Source organism: Pristis pectinata, chromosome 5 (genome assembly GCF_009764475.1).
Source record: "Pristis pectinata isolate sPriPec2 chromosome 5, sPriPec2.1.pri, whole genome shotgun sequence".
Classification (NCBI taxonomy): Eukaryota; Metazoa; Chordata; class Chondrichthyes; order Rhinopristiformes; family Pristidae; genus Pristis; species Pristis pectinata.
The window spans coordinates 11,354,353-11,376,261 of NC_067409.1; the positions used below are offsets into that span (position 1 = coordinate 11,354,353).

Sequence of the window (21,909 nt, forward strand, 5' to 3'; positions counted from 1 at the left end):
CCACTGTCGTATCTGCTTCCACCACTCCCCCAGCAGCCCGTTTCGGGTACCCACCATTCTCTGTGAAAAAAAACTTGCCCCTCACACATCTCCTTTAAACTTTCTCCCTCTCACCTTACATGCATGTCCTCTAGTACTTGACATGGGAAAAACGATTCTGTCTACCCTATCTATGCCTCTGATAATTTTATAAACCTGTATCAGGTCTCCCCTCAGCCTCCGACACTCCAGAGAAAACAACCCAAGTTTGTCCAATCTCTCCTTATAGCTCATACCCTTTAATCCAGACTGCATCCTGGTGAACTTCTTCTGTACCCTTTCTAAAGCCTCCACATACTTCCTGTAATGGTTGACCAGAATTTCCTACCTCAATCCCCAGCTCCTGACAGACAAGAAGATATTTTCTGCCATCTTCATCAGTTTCCAAAGATTGAGTACTCCTGCACTTGTTTTAATTCTATTCGGCAGCAGGCAAACATCTGCAAGTTATAATAAAGGATCAAACCATCTCCTCAAGAAGTTATATGTTCACTTGTCACAGCAGTGACATTATTTCAAGTGTTTTATGAGCTGTAAAATTGTTCTGGAATGTGCAAAGAGGATAAAAAGAATATTAAATGACCAAGTTAGGTTTCCTCTCTGTTTTAAGTATGAATATTTACGTATGACTGATATCATCCTTCCCCTCACAGGAACTTCTGAGCTTCGACAAGGACCATGCACAGTGGTTGATTTCACCACATTTTTCCTAGCTGTATCATGAGATGAAGATCATGTCGACTGTGCTTCTTGACGGCCACCTCAGTCCCCCACAGAACTCAAAGGGGCAGATACCATCCTTGACCACAACACACTGCCAAAGAAGAGGAAAGAAGAAACATTGCTGAAGCAAAGTCACAATATCAGCCTGTTAATTACTGAGGTGATTTTATTGTAATTATACCACGGCTTCATCAAGTTAATGTGTGTGATGATTTAACACAATGACAACATATCAGTCCATTACAGTGTGTGACAATTCATCGTAATAGGGTTTCAGTAGATTAATGTAGGTGACCATTCACTGTAGTGATATCTTAATAGCAGCATGTTAATACACACAGCAGTTAATTGTGGTGAAGCATATGGAACATGCACTGTGAAACTTCACAGCAAAATTGCAACAGATTGGTATCCACTTTGAGGGCATTTGTCAAGTGTTGTTTACTGAACTAGGATTTGATTTTGATGAACATGGTAATTTGTAACTTGCAACCAGGACCAGAAATGTCTTCTGTATTGGCGTAGAAATCCAACCAGTTCATTAATAGAAACTTATCACCGATACTCCCTTTGTCCTATCCCTCCCTCCCTCCACCTTCTCACTATTTAAACTAACTTGTTTTCTCTCTTTCCCGTCTAATGAAGGGTTGTTGACCTGGAACAATCTTCCACTCAGATTTAATTGTTCCCAAGACCTCAAGATTGGAAATCCTCACTTTGTTTCTGCCATCCCTCCAATGTTAACACCTAAATTTGATATAACGTAAACACTGAGGCCCCAACATGTCCCCAGCAATTCCTCCAATCTCCTTCTGTTACCCCGAAGGTGGAATGCTGGGATCCATGTTTCCTCATTACCAATTCTCCTGTGTGTGTGTGTGTGTGTGTGTGTTTGTGTGTAGTGTGTGTGTGGTTTGTGTGGCGCGTGTGTGTGGTGTTTGTGTGTGGTGTGTGTGTAGAGTGTGTGGTGTGTATGTGTGTGTGGTGTGTGTATGTGTGTGGTGTTTGTGTGTGTGTGGTGTGTGTGTACTGTGTATGTGTGGTGTGTGTGTGTGGTGTATGTGTGTGGTGTGTGTGTATGTGTGTGGTGTGAGTGTGCGGTGTGAGTGTGTAGGGTGTGTGTGTGGTGTGTTTGTGGTGTGTTTGCTGTGTGGTGTGTGTGTGTGCAGTGTGTATGTGTGGTGTGTGTGTGGTGTATGTGTGTGGTGTGAGTGTGTAGGGTGTGTGTGTATGTGTGTGTAGTGTGTATGGTGTATGTGTGTGGTGTGAGTGTGTAGGGTGAGTGTGTAGGGTGTGTGTGTGTGTGTGTGTGTGCGCGCGCGCGTGTGGTGTGTGTATGTGTGTGTAGGGGGATTTTAATGCTGAAATGAAGAGATGAATGAAACAGCACTAGAACAATTACACAGAATTAGATAGAAAAATACAGCACTAAAACAGGCCATATGGCCTAATACACTCAATGAGTCATTGCTGGCATTGAGCTATGTGTTAATTAGTTACACCATTCTTAGCTATATGTAACAGCTGGATATTTTTACTGTTTATTATAACATTATAATGCCATTGCATTTACACTTGGCACAAGAAAACTACAGGAATTTTATCAACAAAATACTGGGAAAATACGAAGTTACTGTGTGGTCTGAGGATTTTGAGAACGGATTCTCTAATAACTATAAATAATTTCAATAATAATTACAATTTCAATCAAACAGCTTTTAATAAATTAACAGGGAGGCCAAGGGGAGTACAGTTGTGTGGGTGACACTTGGTAACAGTAAATGCTGAACAAGTTAGCAGGAAACCAGGAGAACATGGACAGACAGGTGAGATGGACAGGCACATCGCAAAAGTGAACTTGGGTAGGTGCTACAATCTAAACAATATTATTTTGAAAAGGATGCAAAAACAAAGGTATTCGGGGTGTAGATTGACCAGACCTTGAAGGTGGCAGTGTACAGTTTCTCTAACTTAGAAAATATATCTTGGACTTTGTAGATGGGGGCAGTCAATATTATCCCATTTTTATAACAGGTCATTCAGCTTATCAGGTTCATTCCAGATGCCAGGGGAATGATCCCATTAGTTCCATTCCCCCTGTACCCCTCCAACTTTTTCTCTCTCACACATGCCCATTTGATTCAGTCTGCATTAACCTACACTATGGGGTGATTTACAGTGGTTCATTAATCTCCTAGCATGTCTGTGGGATGCAGAGGGAAACTGGAGCACTGAAAGAAAACCCATGCAGTCACAGGGAAAACAGGCAAACTCCGCACCGACAGCACCCATGATCAAGTCCGCTTTCTCGAGTTGTGAGGCATCAGCACTAACGGCTGCACCACTGGTTCACCCCACTGAAATAAGGAAGTTGTGCCAACCTTTTAGATATCACTGCTTAGGCCTCAATCTAGAGTGCTGTGCAAAATTCTGGCTACTACACCATGGTTAGGATTTCACCATGGAGAGGTCACAGAGGTGGTACATCAGGAGGTGGTGCCAGACTTGAGGTTCAGCTATGTGGTGATACTGGAAGAAGGTGGGATTGTTCTCCTAACAACACAGAAGGTTAAATGGGGATCTGACAGAGGAGCTTAGAGTAGGGAGAACCTGGTTTTTCTTGCAAGTGCACAGATTTAAAACAATTGGCCTACCCTTTAGAGAAGAAATTCCTTCATGCAAAGAGATGGAATACGTTACCTGTATGTTGGAATCGGATTCCACTGGAATGTACGAAAGATAACTGAATATACACTGTGGATTAAGCTTAAGGAAAAAAGAAAGAAAAACTGATGTAAATCTCTTTAAAACAGTCGGTACAGGCATAACGAACTGAAAGGCCTCTTCTTGGAAGATCTTCGGGTGCATCCAGATCAGATCTTCATCACTCAGGGAGTGTTCCGCACCAACATTTCCAGCTCCTGATATCGTGCTAGGATCGGACAATATATCTGGAATGGAAGAAATTGAGAAAAAACAATGACAGGAAAATCTGTGTATGACCCTGGATGCTTTTCACATCATACTTCACACAAAACCATGATCAGAGCATGACAGTGGCACTACTCATTTAGTGCCAGCCTCTTTAACTCAGACAGCTCAAGGTTTGACTTGATCATTGATTCTGTTTTCATCACCCTCACAGGCAGCAGTGAGTTTTAAATCACAGCGACTCTTTGCATGAAAATGTTTCCTCTGTTTCATTTGCCCACCACATTGGACCTGTGCTCCCTGCTCTCGGTCCTTGGATTGTACAATGGAGTTATTGATGTGGGTGGCATGTTTTGGTGAGCTTGTGGCAGCATTTCACTGAGGATGCCAGGCTGCACCTGATTCAGTGAAAAGTCAGGAGGTGCCACTTTTATTTTTGGTTATGTAGTTTTACTCCATACTTTGCTACCATAGCTTTGTTAAGCTTAAGAAGACTAATTCAGAATCGGAATCAGATTTATTATCAATGACTTATATGATGTGAAATTTGTTTTGTGGTAGCAGTACAGTGCAAAGATATAAAATTACTAATAGATATAAATTACAAATAAATAAATACTGCAAAGAAAAAGAACAATGAGGTAGTGTTCATGGGTCCATGGACTGTTCAGAAATCCGATAGCGGAGGAGAAGAAGCTGTTTCTGAATTGTTGAGTGTGGGTCTTCAGGCTCCTGTACCTCCTCCCTGAGGGTAGTAATGAGAAGAGGGCATGTCCCAGATGGTGAGGGTCCTCAGTGACGGATGCTGCCTTCTTGAGGCACCGCCTCTTGAAGATTAACCAATATTTAGCAGGAAGAACCTTCTTCCTAAGCTGCGCTGATTGGCACAGTAATACATTTATTAGAAAAGCAATTATTTTTAACAAAACCCTCATACTCTGCATGAATCGTGTAGCTGGTCCATTTCAAACATATATTTCCAAGAAGTAAATTAACTGATGAAACATCAGATCAAGAAGCAGCCCATATTTGCTCAAAATAGAGTTTCATTCATCAGCAGAAGTCACATGCCAAATTAGCAAAAGAATGTGGCCACAATTATTGGTGTCTGACTCTCGGTGACATGGATCCTCAATGTGCAGCCTGTAGGAAGAGGAATGATTAGAGTGTGAGGCTGTCACAGTCTGATGAGTGATTCATTCCCTTGCTAGTAAATCTGTAAGGTTTAAGATTAATCTCCAGAAATATATGATACATGGATTCATTTTTTCATCATGTCCAATAACTGGAATAGGTATTAATGAAAGATTTAACAAAACCTATGGGAAAAATGAAATTACTCTGAACCATCTGCCTGGAAGGTACTGCTGGCATTACAATAAGCTGGTGCATTAGCCCACAATCATGAGTGTGGAGCAGTGTGCTCTAACCTGTTGTTATCACACACTGCAAAATTACTGGCAGGATGAAGTCATTTATTGGCGCTACATGTCGATTGATGGATTAGCTTTACTGGGATTATTAATGTCAGCAGAATTGATCTTTAAACTTCATTTGTTCTGAGGATCTGAGCTTTGCCACTAAGGCCACCTTTGTTGTCCATTCCTGGATTCCTTGCCGTTTGTCTTGAACAACACAGCAACTTGTGAAAATATTCCTTTCTCCCGACAGACGCTGCTTGACCTAGTGAGTTCCTCCAGCAGACTGTTTGTTGCTCCGGGTTCCAGCACCTGCAGTCTCTTGTGCCTTCATCAGGATGTTGCCTGAGATGGATGTTAACTCAGTGGACATTAAGGATGAACCTCTTTCTGTCAGTCTTGAATGATGTGTAGGCTTGACTGCTTACAGGTAGCAGGTTTCTTTCCATGAAAAGCCAATGGAATTAATATGCAATGGAAAGGTCTCTGCCATTCTTATCCAGTCTGCTCCATACTGAACTCCAGACCATTCATCTGGTTGACTTTTAATTATCTCCTTAATTCGGCTACAATTTGGAATAGGCAATGTGTCAGTTTTGCCAGCAATGTCCATAATTTATGAATGAAACAAAAACTATCCTGACAAAGCTACCTACCTCCTTGATTGACATTCCATTACTAACTGTTTCCCCTATCCATCAGCATATTGTGGGTGTAGTCTGTACCTGCTACAGAATGCACTGCAGCAGGAGGTCAAGCTGGAAGGTACCTGAGAATACTATCATGTCATACAGCATGGAAACAGGCTATTCAGCCCATCATATCCACACCAACCAGTGGGCACCCATCTGTATTAATTCTATCTTCCAGCAATTGGCCATAGCCTTCTATGCCTAGCTGACTGAAGTGCTCATCTAGACACCTCTTAAATGCTGTCAGTGACTCTGCTTCCATCACTCTCTCAGAAAGTGTATTCCAGGTACTCACCACTCTCTGGGTAAGAAAGGTCCCCCTCAGATTCCCTCTAAAGCTCTTAGCCCTTACCCTTAATCAACCAGTTTATTCCACCTCTGATATCAGGGAAAGTTTCCGGCAGTCAACCCTATCCATACCCCTCATAACATTATATACCTTAATCATGTCCCTTCCTAACCTCTTCTGCTACAGGGAAAACAGACCAGCCTCTCCTCATAACTGAAACACTACATCTCAGGCAATATCCGGATGAAGACACAAGAGACTGCAGACGCTGCAATCTGGAGCAACAGTCTGCTGGAGGACCTCAGCGGGTCGAGCAGCATCCGTGGGGAGAAAGGAATTGTTGACATTTTGGGTTTCAAAGTTTTGACCCTTAACGTCCTGATGAACTTCCTCTGCATTCATTCCAACACTATCACATCCTTCCTATTGTGTGGTGGTCAGAACTACATGCAGTATTCCAGCTGAGGTCTGACCATGTTTTATAAAGTTGGAGCATAATTTTCCTGCTCTTGCATTCAATGCCCTAATGAAGGCCAGTAACCCATATACCTTCTTAAACATGTTATCTACCCAAACTGCCACCTTCAAGGATCTTTGGACTTGTACACCAAGGGCTCTCTGTTCTCAATACTCCCTAGGACTCTACTGTTCACAGAGTATATCCTAGCCTCATTAATACTCCCGAAATGCATCTCCTCACATTTATCAGGATTAAATTCCATCTGCCATTGCTCAGCCCACTTCAACATCACATCAACATCACCCTCTAGTCTAAGACTGCCCTCCACATTATCAACAACTCTCAGTCTCCTATTTCCAAGCCAAGTGCTCCTGGAAGTTGCCCTGTTACCCTGTTAAAAAGTTGCCCTGACAAAACTTCCCCTTTATTGTCGCTGTGTCAAAAACCTGGAGCTCCTGACCCAAAAGGATTGTGAGACCACCTTCACCAAATGGACTGCAGCTGTTGAACAGAGTGCCCCACCACCACTCTCTAGGACAAGAGAGAGAGGCAGTAAAATGACAGAATCTGTTTGAAGGCAGAATTTTAGCTGAGAGGATAACATCCCAATAGGGCAAAACAAAATTGTCACACCCTAATGTGAAGTTTACTTGCTAAATTGAAGTTGCCTCTCACCACTAAGATAGTACATGGTATTCAGTGAAAGTTGGCTGGTTACTGATCAAGAATAATTATGTAGTAATTATATTTTAAAATAATCAGCTTTGATATTAAGCCAGTAAATGTCATCCTAAAGGTTCTTGTCACTTCAAATTAGTCAGCTTTATCCTCCTGTAGCTCCAGTCCTCTTTCTGCTCAGGCACCCAAGGAATGTAATGTTACAGGATCAAGTTGAGCACTCCATTTTATACAACACATGCCCTCAAACAATCTTACCTACTGCAGTCAATTGCCTCAAAGCTGCCTTTTAATTCTTCACCAGAGGATTCAACCACATAACTGGGAAGGAAATGGAAATGTGAGAAACACCTGCTCTGAAACAGGTGCCACTGGATCACCCGGAATTCCATCATCCACGACAGGCACCTGTGTCCACATTTTAACTGAACGAAAACAATAACTCCATCACTTGTTCTTCTGAAGGGTAAAGACCATGGTAAAGAATGCTTATTATTTCCCTGCTACCCAGGAATTAAAATGATGACCAAGTTCAATATGATTCAAGAAGGCAGCATCCATCATTAAGGACCCTCACCACCTAGGACATGCCCTCTTCATGTTACTACTATCGTGGAGGTACAGGAGCCTGAAGACCCACACTCAATGTTTCAGGAACAGCTTCTTCCTCTCCGCCATCAGATTTCTGAATGGTCCATGAACCCATGAGCACTAGCTCATTATTCCTCTTTTGCACTATTTATTTATTTTTGGTAACTTACAGTGATTTTTATGTCTTGCACTGTACTGCTGCCGCAAAACAACAAATTTCACATGTCAGTGATAATAAACCTGATTCTGATTCTGTAATAGTTCACAACTTCCAAATTACATGGCGCTTATTTTTGTGGACTACCTTGTTTTGCATGTGCAAGTTTACCTGCTTTGTTAAGACTGAAAGAAAAACAATTGTAAATCTTAAATATAAAAGAATATCAGAAATGTACAGCATTATCTGTCAGCATCAAAACAAATGAATAACAATCAGCAGTGGTTCAGTGGATGACACTTGCTTCTGAGTCAGAAGGTTGTGGTTTGTGCTCTCCTCCAGAGATCTATGGATATTATCTAAGCTGAAACTCCACTACAACAATGAGAGAGTGCTGCACTATCAAAGGTGGTCAGGACAGTGGTCCTACTGACTCTGCTCAGGGCTCAAGGGCCTGAATGATGAGAGGTTGAGCAGGCTAGGACTTTATTCCTTGGAGTGTAGGAGACTGAGGGGTGACCTTATAGACGTGTATAAAGTCATGAGATGCAGTGATTGGGTGAATGCACTCAGTCTTTTTCCCAAGGAAAGGGAATCAAAAGCTAGAGGGCATAAGTTTAAGGTAAGAGCGGAAAGATTTAAAAGGGACTTGAGGGGCAACTTCTTCATGCAGAGAAGGTGGTGTGTAAAAGGAACGAGCTGCTACAGGAAGTGGTTGAGGCAGGTACAGTAACAATACTTAGAAGACACAGAGAGGTCCATGGATAGTAAAGATTTAGAGGGTTATGGGCCAAACACGGGCAAATGGGACTAGCTTAGATGAGCATCTTGATTGGCATGCATGTTGGGCCAAAGGGCCTCTTTCCGTGCTGTGTAACTCTATGACTCTTTCACTCTATGGTGTCCTCTCAGGTGGATGTACAAAATCCCACAACATTATTTCGAAGAGTAGTGGGGAGTTCTCCCAAGTATTGCAATTATCTATGCTTGAACCCACATCATTGAAAAGTTACCATTTTATCATTACTTCATTGCTAGATCTCACAGCGGTATGTCCTACAAAGCAACCATGACATCAATAGCACTTCTTTACCTGAAAAGTATTAGTGATGCTGACTCTGAAAAGTGATGTGTAAATGCAATTTTTTTAATACCCTGTACCAGATGTGAAAAATAAGCAGGCTTATTGGGTGAACAAAGTAAGTAAACAGGTATCTAAGCTGGCCTACAAATTGTTTAAAAGAAAAACTGGTGAATAATCTCTTTCATTTACTTTCTTTAGGAAAGGTTAGAAGTTAATAGATCAAAAAGGCAGTAGAAAACCCCACAGAAAGGAAAGAAATGTTAGAAATTGAGAAAAAATATAAGAAGGCATCCTGAACTGTATTCAAGAAATATTACAAGGATAGGAAACCAGAAAGGTGATTAAGGAGATGGTCAGTCATGGAGGAAAACAAGTTCTAATGAAGATTTGCACTTAAAGTACTTATTACTTGTAATGGACTTGTTATAGATACAGAAGTGATAGTGGTTCACTTACAGGCAGAACACTTACACTATTTACATCCTGAGACTTTAACCTGGTAGACTGAATGTTCCAGGCTGTCTATGACAACTGTTACATTACTGCAGAGCAGGGACAGCATATGACTCTCCTGTTTAATCAGGATCACAGTATGTACACCCATACAGATGAGGCAGAGAATGCATCCCACCCTTAAAAAACACCAGTTACTGTCTGAAAAGTTGAGAAAAAGTCTATTTTGTGACATCGAATTTGTCTAAAATTGACAGAATAATTTTATTCCTTTTAAACAGGTAAAACTTTATTGTGTATTCCATTAAAAGATTTAAGGAAATGGGTATCCTAGTTTCCAAAAAGGGTTTGTCACAGTGAGTTCAACCACTGAACTGTTGTTTGGCTGGCAACCACTGAATATTCTGAAAAACAGCTTTTTAACTTATCATTAACGGCAAAACACCTTAAAGAAAATCAGAAATGAGTTGGAATTATTCATATCTAACACCTCACAAGTGCAAATGAAGCACATTACCCATGCTAATGTATGGTAATTAACTTGCTCAAAACAGCCTTGATGCCTTGACTGCATTTAGAGCATGGCAATAAGTCAGTGTAAAAATGACCAATGATCAGGATACCTTTCCCAGGGGCTTAATTTCTTCTGGTAAAATACATTGATTAATGCGCTTGTGTAAAATTTGTTTGTGTTCTTTTAACAAAGTCATTAAACCAATTAAAATAAACAGGGCAGCTTAAAATGTTGTGTTAAAGGAACAAAGCGCTTTTATGCAAATGTTTTTAACTGTTGCATTGCTAGAGAAAATTAAACCCTAGAGTGTTTAGTTACAGAAATCTATTTCCTAATTAATTAATTTGCATGTATTAATTAGGTATAATTGGTGTACTTCACTAATATGTTGTCTGCTGTGCAATAGCTTTAGCCCTAAAGCCTTAGAAAGAAAGCGCATGGTGGATGACTTTCAAAAACAAAGCAATTGGAGCAATATAGAAAGAAATGGGACCTTTTATGCTCAGTTCCCAGTCTGTAGTGCTCTGGGCAGTAAGGAATCGGCTACACTGGATCCATGCTTGAGATGGCATAAGGAAACACTTGTAAGGGGGTAAAAGTTTGAAGTTCTTTTCTGCCAGCGACAATCGATGCTGGGCCAATTGTAATTTTAAATCTGAGAATGATTGACTTTTTTTAAACCAAAGCCATATTAAGGGAGATAGGAAAAAGGCAGATATCTGGAGTTAGCTCAGAGATCAAGCATGATCACAGTGAGTGGCAGACCAGGCCCAAGAGGTTAATTGGCTTACTCCTGTTCTCATGCTCTGATTCCTATCCTACTCCTAAGTGAAAAGGCGGCAATGTGTGAAAACAGATTGTGCGCCAACTGTCTCATAGATAGGAGCACAGGAGCCGCAGGATCTAAATAAATGGACAGAATTAAAAGGTAACTGCATTCCATAAGAGGATAAACCAGTTTAGAAATCAGTACTGGGGCTTATGCTCTTTACAAACAACTGGAAGTTAAGCTGATCAAATACAAAAAGAGTGTGGATAGGATGGACAGACACCACTTAATGTGGACAAATGCAATGCCAAGAGATTGGGAAAGGATAATAAACTGCAGCAGTAAAATGTAAATTTCACAGGGCACCCACAAGATGGATGTTGGTGCTCAGCACAAAATAGTGGCAAAGAATTCAAACTGGAAGCAGCTTCACAGCAATGGAAATGGAATAAACACATTCAAAGTGAATCTGGGATTCACTGAGTGCTGTTTGAACTCCTTCAGGATGACTGCACACTATCCTATGTATTGGAGAGAGTGTGAAGAAGGCAAAGTAAATCAATAGCTGGGATTTGGTACCTAAGGTTGTAGGAGAGGTTGCAACAACTGAGAATGTCTGCCTAAGAAAGGAAAAGGCTCAAGATGTGAACTTAAAAGAAGCTTACAACATGATAAAGAGTATGGAAGAGTGAAACATCAGGATATTCATCAGAGTCATAGATACCGCAAGGAGCTTTGGCTCAAATTTAGAAAAAGTAAAAGGCAAACCGGATTTAAATACTTTAAGCAACAATTAATGATTAGAGAGGATGGATTGCCAAGGGAGATAGCAGATTCAGACTATGTTCTTATCCTCTCTGCTCCAGAACCCAGTATCTCAAGCATCTTCAAACAAAATGTAGTTTGCTACCTCTGGCATTACCCTAATCATCCTACCATATTTTGTGCAGCTCACAAATTGGTGTGCCCGGCACTTAATTGCATCTCCCATCCTATCCTATTACCTTACCAAAGACCTAAACATCCTACATCACAGAAGGCCTGCAAACCAATGCCTATTTTGGGCTTCACCAGGACTACTCAGCTCGACACCTCATCACAGCTTTGATCCAACATGGCCAAAAAGGTAAATTCTAGAGGTGAGGTGAGAGTGACTGGCATTAACTTCCCAAAGCCATGACTTCATACAACTGCTGTTGGGAGATCAATCATTCTAAACCCCAGGACATCACTAGGGCAATGTCCTAGTCCAAACCATTCTTAGCTGTTTCATCAATGGCCTTCCTTCCATCATGAAGTGGAGATGTTCACTGATAATTACACAATGTTCAATTCCATTCACAACTCCTCAGGCAATGACCACCCCATGGCTGAATGCAGCAAGCCCTCCACAACATCCAGTCATTCATGCCACAAAATGGCCAAGCAATATCCAACAAGAGTATAACAACCCATCATTGTCATTCAGTGGTATTCTGGGGGTTACAATTGACCAAAAGCTCAACTGGACCAGCCACATAAATGCTATGGCTGCAAAAGCTGGTCAGAAGCATGGTATCCTGTAGTGAGTGACAACTCTTGACTCCAAAGGCCCTTCCGATATCTACAAGCAGAAAGTCAAGAATGTGATGGAATACTTCCCATTTGCCTGGATGAGTGCTGCTCTAACAACTCCCAAAAAGTCAACAAAGGGGAAGGGATTTGGTAGAATGTGGGGAGAATAAAATGGGTTATGGTAGGATTAATGTAAAATTGGGTGTTTGCTTGTCGGCAAGGACTCCACAATAGGCATTCAGTGGCTCCAAAATGCACTGCAGTTATTCAGCTAGGTTACTCTGACAGAATCTCCCAAACCCAGGACCTCAACCCACCAACAAGCAGCAGTTGAATGGAAACACCAGCAAATGCAAGTTCGCTTCCAAATTGCACATCATCCTGACCTGGATAAGTATCATTGTACCTTCAACGCCACTGGGTGTAAATCTCAGAACTTCTTCCTCAGCTGTCAGTAGGACTGCAGAGGTTTCAACAAGGAGGCTCCCACCCATCTCAAAGGCAATTAGTGACGGGCAATAAATGCAGGCTTTGCAGTGGCACTCATATTCCAGAAAAAGATTTTTCTTTTAAATTACATGGCACAAGACGAGGGAGGACGGAACTAATGCAAGAGCCGGGAAGGTGAAAGGTGGGAGATTATGACGGGAAGACGAGGTATTCATGGTTATTATGAAGAATTGACGTTTTTTTAAGTGTTTGCCACTTCTGTATTTATTTGGAAGCTAGGTATCCTGCAAAGCTTTGTTTTAAATTTCACACACTTTCCACTTACAACATTTGCAGAATTCTGCTGTTGCTATATATCTAGATATTACTGATTGTCTAATTTGGTCAGATTATTTAATCATGGAATTATGCAGCACAGCACGGAAACAGGCCCTTCGGGCCAACTTGTCCATGCTGACCAAGAAGAAGATGAGGAGAACTGCACAAACAGAAAATAATAAAGAATGCACCCTCTGGGTGCACTTGACTTGTTGAAGAAAACCTGGGTAGGATTGGACACTCTGCTCTCTAACTGCAAGGAGAACACTGAGAGATTTGTCAGGGGTCGTTTAAACATCGTTAAATATTTCCATTTGTTGATGTGTTTTCTAACGTACACAGCAAACACTGTTCACACAATCAGCTTGATATTACACAAGTACTTTACAGCATTTGTCTGTGGATAGTTCAGCCCACATGAGGTCATCAACTAGTTAACAGCTTGCTGCATTGGGAATCAGGCAATGCATGAACTATCTGGAGGGAGTGGAAAACAATCAGCCAGTATCCAACATCCTGCTGGAGAATAGACGTGGAGCAGACAGTGGAAACATGGTGCCAGGTCATGCAGAGCCTACCATCTTTAATCTTCAGTGTCTAGTCAGGAGTGGTAGCACTGTGTAAGCTTGTGGGACCATATTCAGGACAAGAGGAAAGAATCAGAGTGCAATTATTAGAGTCAGCAAAATAAACCCACTTGGATCTCTCTCTCTCTCTCTCTCACACACGCACGCACCGCACGCACTCACCCACCTTATCTGCTTCATACATGGGTTTGACTGCCAGTTTTGGTGATGCTGCCATTTTCACTGAATCTGCAAAGGACTGTCCCGTTGCTGCTTCCAAACCTGTTGCACAAATAAAATATGAAAAAGTACAGAAAGCCTAATGTTTCTATTTCTTTAAAAACACTAGAAATACAAAATTAAAAGGTGCAAATGCTGGAAATGCCTAGCAAGTCAGTCAAGGTTTGAAAGGGAAAGGTTATCATTTCAGCCGGACAACTTCTAATACTTTTTTAGTCTTGAACCAAGCAATCTCCAGCTTCTGGTCACCACTGATCCTGTAACATCCCAAAATTGCACTTTTCAAAGAAATCCAAGAGCATTCTTGAACTTTCTCAGTCCACCCAGCAATCATTTCCCTTGACAGAGATCAGAATGTCTATTCCAGGAGTCTGATGGCATGCCCAATGGAGTTGACAAAGTGTAACTAGAGCCTTAACACTATTGGCCTGGGAGAGGACACTGACATTGGTTTGCTTATCTTGCCAGTGGATTTGGAGGATTTTCCAGAATCAGTGTTAGTGGCGTGTCTCCAGTCCGTTGAGGTGCCTGCTGTGGGTATACAAAGTATCAGAAGCAACATGGGAGAACAGGAATCACTGCTACCCAGAAGATTATGAGTTATATATCAGGTTTGAGGTCTACATCTATACCTTTCTCAGATAGCCAAAGACTGAAGATGATGGAGAATTTGATGTCTGCCATCACTGAAAGATGTCCCAAGTCATGAGAAGTGGCCCTTGTTTTCCAGGGTCTCATCATGGACCTCTACTATTGGAGGGTGGTGTTGTACAGATTAATAGACAACATTTGTTTTACAGATTTGAGTGAGTGCCCTCTCATATGCTTCAGTGAATGAGTTTACGATGACTTGGAGCTTGGCTTCTAACTTGCAGATGAGCAAGTGTCATCTGTATACTGCAGCTCAACAACTGGGATTGGGGTAACCCTGCTTCTGGAGTGGAGGCCCCATAGTTGAACAATTTCCCATTGTGGAAATATTTAAGGTCTAATAGGGTGGTAGGGGATGACTAAAGTGGGTCCAGACTGGCAAGGGCTGGAAACCAAAAGTGAAAATTATATTTGCTGGTGAGATTCTTTTGGGAGATGGTAAAAAATAATCTGTTGATAGTTGAGCTGGATGATGATAACAAGGTACCCTAGTGGTACTTTGAGTGTGCTGGCAGCATAAAAATTGGGATGGAGTCAGTCAATGGCTTTCCAGACGATGACAAAGTAATTAACCCATCGTATTCCATGAATAATTATATTGTTTTGGCCCTGGATAGCATGTTGCCAAAATTGTTACCCAAATAACCCTATTATGTACCTGTTATAGCAGCTGATGTTTGCTGCTCAAAGTAGCCCCATACCATACTGACAAAAAAAGCTTACAGTCTGTCCTGATCACAGGTTACCTGTAAAATGCACTGATGCACACACCTACGTAATCTGAAGAATAACTGAAGGATCCATGCCTTGTAATTGCATTAAAGTTACTTGATGCCTGCAGAAATGATGGGGGCAGGTTCCATTATGGTCGAAGAGAAAAATGGATAGATACATGTTAAGGAACATATTGCAAGACTACAGAGAAGGGGCAAGGACATAGAACTAGTGAGTTGCTCTGGTTAGAGAGCTGGCATGGACAAGATGGGCCAAATGGCTTCTGCATTGTAATCATTCTATGATTGTATGAATTAACTAACATTAATAGGAAATGAATGGATTAATCAATCAACTGATAAATGTCACTAGGGAATTCAGGGGACAAGTGTGCCAAGAATATAGAGACTGCTAAAAAAGGGGCAGTTGATCATGTAACATAGTAAAGTAAAAAACAGAAGCAAGAGTAGACCATCCGGCCTCTTGGTTCTGCCTCACCACTCAATAAGCTCATGGCTGATCTCTTACATCAGCACCTGTATTAACTCCATCTACTTGATTCCCTTAACATGCAAAGATCTATTGATACTTCAAGGGAAATCTGGACAGATCCAGGAGGCAGAACGGAATAGATAGAAATATTAATAGGGTCAGATGAAGTAGGATGGAAGGAGGCTTGTGTGAAGTATACCCGTTATCTCACACCAGTTGGGCCATATGGCCTCTTCTGTGTAATTGATACTGCATTAAGAGCAATATATAGTTACGTTATATTGAAAGTTTATAGCTACTGAAACTAAAAGAGGCAAAAATATTCTTATATTGCAATCACATATGTTTAATCTAACTAAAAGAAAATGCTAATATTTATTCTTTTACAGAGCTTGACAAATTTACTTGAGGTAGCAGTTAGATTCATATCTTCTACATACCATGTTTTGCTCTGTAAGCAGATCCAGGCAAGCTGAATTAGTTTGTGTCTATTGTGTACACTGGGGCATTGAACACATCTGCCAAGACCTGCAAAAATCAACAAACAGGTGGTGACTGCGTATCCTCTGTTATTGCTGTTTAATGGAGCAGTCCTGCAGAAGGTACTGGCGCCACACACAGTCACACCAGAGACTGTGGCTGAGTGGGGCAAGAGGTGTTTTGTGAAGTGGAATGGAATCAGGCAGTCCTTTGAGGAATGAATCATAGGACTTCAGGAAAAAAAACACACAACACAGGTTTTGTATCATGAAAATCATTAATTAGAACAGAAAATAGTTTTTTAATTGTATAGGAAAACACTACTCATGACTGTATGGCAACCAACATTGAAATCAGTGAGAGGGAAGGAAATTATGAAATAATTGCAGAGCTCTGAATGCTAGAGATATCTGGGTATCCTAGCGCATGATTCGCAAAAGACTATTATGCAGATACAGCAAGTAATCATGATAGCTAACACAATGTTATAATTTATTGCTCAGAGAATTGAATGCAAAAGTAGGGAGTTTATGCTTCAGTTCTGTAGGATATCGGGAAGACCTCATCTGGAGTATTGGTCTCTTTATTTAAGGAGGGATGTTAGTACTTTGGAAACAGTTCAGAAGAAATTTACTGAACTGATACCTGGAATGGCCGGGTTGTCCAAAGAAGCAAGGTTGGATAGGCTAGGCTTGCATCCACTGGAGATTAGAAGAGTGAAAGATGACTTCCTTGAAACATAAAATCCTGAGGGGTCTTGACATGGTAAATGTGGAGGATGTTTCCTCTTGTGGAAGAATCTAGAGCTGAGGAAGACAATTTAAAAATACTGTGCTACCCATTTAAGACAGGGATGAACTGTCTTTTTCACTCAGAGGGTTGTAAGTCTTTGGAACTCTCCTCTTCAAAGGGCAGTGAAAGCAGAGTCTGAATATTTTTAAGGCAGAGGTAGATAGATACTTGATAAGAAAGGGGGTGAAAAGTTACTGCAATGGGCAAGAATACGAAATTGAAGTGACAATCAGAGTAGTTATGATTTTATTAAATGGCAAAGCAGGCTCCTAATTTGTATGTTCGTGTATAATAATTAAATTCTACCCAGCTTAGATAATGGGAAGAGTGTAGGGGCAAGTAATGGGATATTGAGGCCCCGGAACAGGATGGGTGAGAATGGGAGGCAGTGCAACAATTTCAACACAGCAAAGATGCAAACAGGGGAGAGCATATAAAATATACCAAATGTGGCTCATTACAAGAGCAAAGTTATGGCCTGTAAGAGCCAAAGGGGGAAAATGCTAGATGCTGCTTGAGTGCAGTGTTAATCTACTGGACTAGCAGCAAGAGTTTGCATGCCTCGATTCTTGAGCAGTGCATATTCCTGTCTTTGCCCCACCGTTGGTAGCTGTGTTGTCAACTGACCACAGACCCGAGATTTAGAATTCACCCCTAACTTTTCCACTGCTTTGATAAAGCTTTTGGAAAAATTACATTAAACAAAATACTTTAGCACAGAGCTGATTTTGTGTTTGACTGCATGCCAGTGAAGCCTGTGATGTTTTCTTATGTTTTTAAGTACTTTGCCAATACAAGCTGTTGCTGTTGTTTAACTTCTGTTTTGGAATTTTGGAATCCTTATATAAAGGTGCAACCACTAAACATTGAGGCATAGAGAAAAATAATTTAAATCTGTGTCAACTGATTCTAGACAAGAAGATAGTGCTTGACCAAACTTAGAAGAATCCCTTAGAGGTGACAGACATAGGATCTGAAATGAATCTGATGTAAAATGACCTTGGGAAAGCTTTTGACAAGAACATGGAATCAGAGGGGAGGACAGCAAATTATTTTTTGATCGATGGACAGGTTTCACTTGAGTAACAGTGTCCTATTTAACTCCGTTTTTGAAGTGTTTTCTGCCCACAGGATACACTAAAGATTTGGAGAAACAGCATTTCTAAAATAAGCCATAGTAAAAAAAACTTTGGTGACAAAAGGAAGTTGCAAGAAATTTTGATGAGATGAAGGAATGGGCACATAAGTGAATATTCCATCTATAGGTGGGATCTGGACCATTTTGCTAGGAAAACAATTGAAAGTTTGCAAGCTGCCTGGAGGGCAAGTTTGCACATTAGTTCTTCTCCAGGAGGCTCAGCTGAAAACTCTTTAGTGGTTCCTACAGACACTGAGTAGATGGAGATAACAGAGACATTGTTCAGGCTGTATCAGATGTTCAGAAGCAAGTGCAGCTCCAACATTACACATCGGTGAGTGGTGAGCAGCAACAACACTTGTAAAGCCAACCATGGGTGGAGCAGCTAGAGGCAGGGACTTCCACTGTAGTACAGGAGAGCCCACCCAGAGAATGTGTGGAAGTTCTAAAGCCATTTTGCATCAGTTTGCTATCAGTCAAGCTCAGACTGGTACTGCTATGGCTGTAGATTCCACTGTTAGAAGGAACTTCCAGGCTGTCAACATTTCAAGTCGAAACCCTGCATCAGGACTTTGGATGACAATTTCTTTCCTCCCACAGATGCTGCTCGACCTGCTGAGTTCCTCCTGCAGGTTGTTTGTTAACCTATGTTCTCTGGACTTAGACACCTCTGCCATGGGGGAAAGTTTCTTACTACTTACACTATCTATGTCTCTCATAATTATGTATACCTCTATCAGGTCTCCCCTCAGCCTCCTCTGCTCCAAGAGAGAAAAAACAGCCTATTCAACCTCTCCTCATAGCTGAATTATTCCATTCAAGGCAACATCCTGGTGAATTTCCTCAGCACTCTCTCCAGTGCAATCATATCTTTCCTATACTGCAGCAACCAGAATTGCACACAATATTCCAACTAATGGCAAGAAGATGTAATCCTAAACTGAGCCACCTAGACTCAGGGTTGATCACAGTCATCCTACAATCTTCTCTACTCTGCTGGAGTAAGTAGGAGCTTGGTTTCACCACTGCATAGAAGTCTTCTTTCTAAGGCAGTCCCTCAGAATTGAGAATGACTTGATTATATGGGTTCTGAAGAATGAAATGCCCATGTGGGAGATGCATAACTAGGGCAGGTGGAGATGGACAGGCAGCCGGGTAGGTAGTCTGTGAGATGGTGCGCTCCTTCCACTACTTACATAGGGCCTCTGTGTGTTCCTGATGCATAAACTCGAAGTTCTCAAAACCACCTCCAATGGTACTTCTTCACTTTGAGCAGTCATGGACGAGAGGGTTACATGAGTCGGTGTGGGTGCTGTAATCCTTCAAGGAAGTTTTCAGCAATTCCTTGAATCCTTTACTCTGTCCTGGTAATCTGCTCCCACAACAGAGCTCAGAACAGAGTGCCTGCTTTGGCAGTCTTGGGATGTTGGGCATGCAAACAAAATGGATTGCCCAATGTGGTCGGCTGGACATAACTAAGACCTGGGAGAGGACACTGACATAGAACATAGAACAATACAGCACAATACAGGCCCTTCGGCCCACCATGTTATGCCGACCTTTAAACCTCACCTAAGACTATCTAACCCCTTCCTCCCACATATCCCTCTATTTTAAATTCCTCCATATGCTTATCTAGCAATCTCTTGAACTTGACCAATGTACCTGCTTCCACCACCACTCCAGGCAGCACATTCCATGTCCCAACCACCCTCTGGGTAAAAAACCTTCCTCTGATATCTCCCTTGAACTTCCCACCCATTACTTTAAAGCCATGCCCTCTTGTATTCAGCATTGGTGCCCTGGGAAAGAGGCACTGGCTATCCACTCTATCTATTCCCGTTAATATTTTGTACACCTCTATCATGTCTCCTCTCATCCTCCTTCTCTCCAAAAAGTAAAGCCCTAACTCCCTTGTCTCTCTTCATAATGCATACTCTCTAAACCAGGCAGCATCCTGGTAAACCTCCTCTGCACCCTTTCCAACGCTTCCACATCCTTCCTATAAATGACGTGACCAGAACTGGACACAGTACTCTAAGTGTGGTCTAACCAGAGTTTTGTAAAGCTGCATCATTATCTCACAGCTCTTCAACTCGATCCCACGACTTATGAATGCTAACATCCCATAAGTTTTCTTAATTACCCCATCCACCTGTGCGGCAACTTTCAGGGATCTGTGGATATGGACCCCCAGATCCCTCTGTTCCTCTGCACTACCCAGAATCCTGCCATTAACTTTGTACTCTGCCTCGGAATTTGTCCTCCCAAAGTGTACCACCTCACACCTCCGGATTGAACTCCATCTGCCACTTCTCAGCCCAGCTCTGCATCCTATCAATATCCCTCTGTAAGCTCCGACAGCCCTCCACACTATCCACAATACCACCAACATTTGTGTCATCTGCCAACTTGCCAACCCACCCTTCTACCACCTCATCTAAGTCATCAATAAAAATCACGAAAAGCAGTGGTCCCAGAACCGATCCTTGTGGGACACGGCTGGTCACAGCCCTCCAATCTGAATGCACTCCCTCCACCACAACCCTCTGCTTTCTACAGGCAAGCCAATTCTGAATCCACATGGCCAAGCTTCCCTGGATCCCATGCCCTCTGACCTTCTGAAAAAGCCTACCATGTGGAACCTTGTCAAGCGCCTTACTAAAATCCACATAGAACACATCTACTGCACTACCCTCGTCAATCTGTCTGGTCACCTCTTCATTCCACTGAATTTGGGCAGTTTTGCAAAGACATCATTGCTGGTGCTTGCTGTAGGTGATCCACATCTGAGAAGCACATTAGAGGGCAGGGATCAAGGTTGTTCAAGAGACCATGATTTTTGTGCTAGGTCTTTATCTTTAAATACCCCTTTCCTCAATCAACCAAAGGCTGGCTGGTGTATTGAAATCATTGGTGAGTTTCATCATCAATGTCTACCTTCGTTGAGAGATGGTTCCCAATATATGAACTGATGCACATTTTCCAAGGTCTCACACTGAACCTCGAAGACATTGGTCTTATAGGTGTTAAGTGTAAAGCCCATCCTCTATGTGCTTTGGTAACAAGTCAACGATGTCTTGGAGCTTGGCCCCTGTGTGTGTGCAAATGCAAACGTTGTTGGCATATTGTAGTTTTGGGTGACCTTGGTTCTGAATTGTAGTTGCCATAGATTGAACAATTTCCTGTTAATTCTGAAAATTAACTTCACGCCCATGGGAAGTTTGTCGATGTGAGATGCAACACTGCGGTGAGCAAGAATGAGAAAAGTGTCAGGGCAATGGCACAGCCATGTTTTGACACTGGTCTTCACAGAGTGTAGTAGACTGGTTAGTACTGTGGCTTGCGGACTGTGGCAGAGCAAACATAAGATGTAGCAAATTTCTGTGGGCAGCTAGACTTGAGGAGGGTGTCCAACAGTCCTTCATGATTGATGGTGTCAAAGGCTTTCATGAGGTCAAAGGAGGCCATCTGTTGGTGTTACTCCTGCTCCCTGCAAACTTCTGGGAGCGACTAAATGGACGGAAGCCACACTGTGATTCTGGGATCTGTTCATCAGCCACTGAAAGTAAGCAGTTCAGGAGGACACTGGTGATAACTTGCACTGTTGCAAACAGCAAGGAGATCCCTCTGCAGTTACCACAATTGTATTTGTCTCCTATATTGAAGACGGTCACTATTATGGTATTCCTGAGATCTTCTGGCATATCCTCCAT

General features: G+C 41.9%; 1 protein-coding gene across 1 annotated transcript in view; it reads right to left on the minus strand.

Moving 5' to 3' along the window:
- Positions 1–1,339: 1,339 nt before the first annotated feature.
- xylb (xylulokinase homolog (H. influenzae)) overlaps positions 1,340–21,909 on the minus strand; it is a 202,915-nt gene continuing 182,345 nt past the window's right edge. The window contains exons 17-19 of the mRNA XM_052016789.1: positions 16,224–16,311; positions 13,874–13,968; positions 1,340–3,713 (exon numbers count right to left, since the gene is read on the minus strand). Coding sequence (XP_051872749.1) covers positions 16,261–16,311 — 51 coding nt within the window. The 3' untranslated portion in view covers positions 1,340–3,713; positions 13,874–13,968; positions 16,224–16,260. The remainder of the gene's footprint in view (positions 3,714–13,873; positions 13,969–16,223; positions 16,312–21,909) is intronic.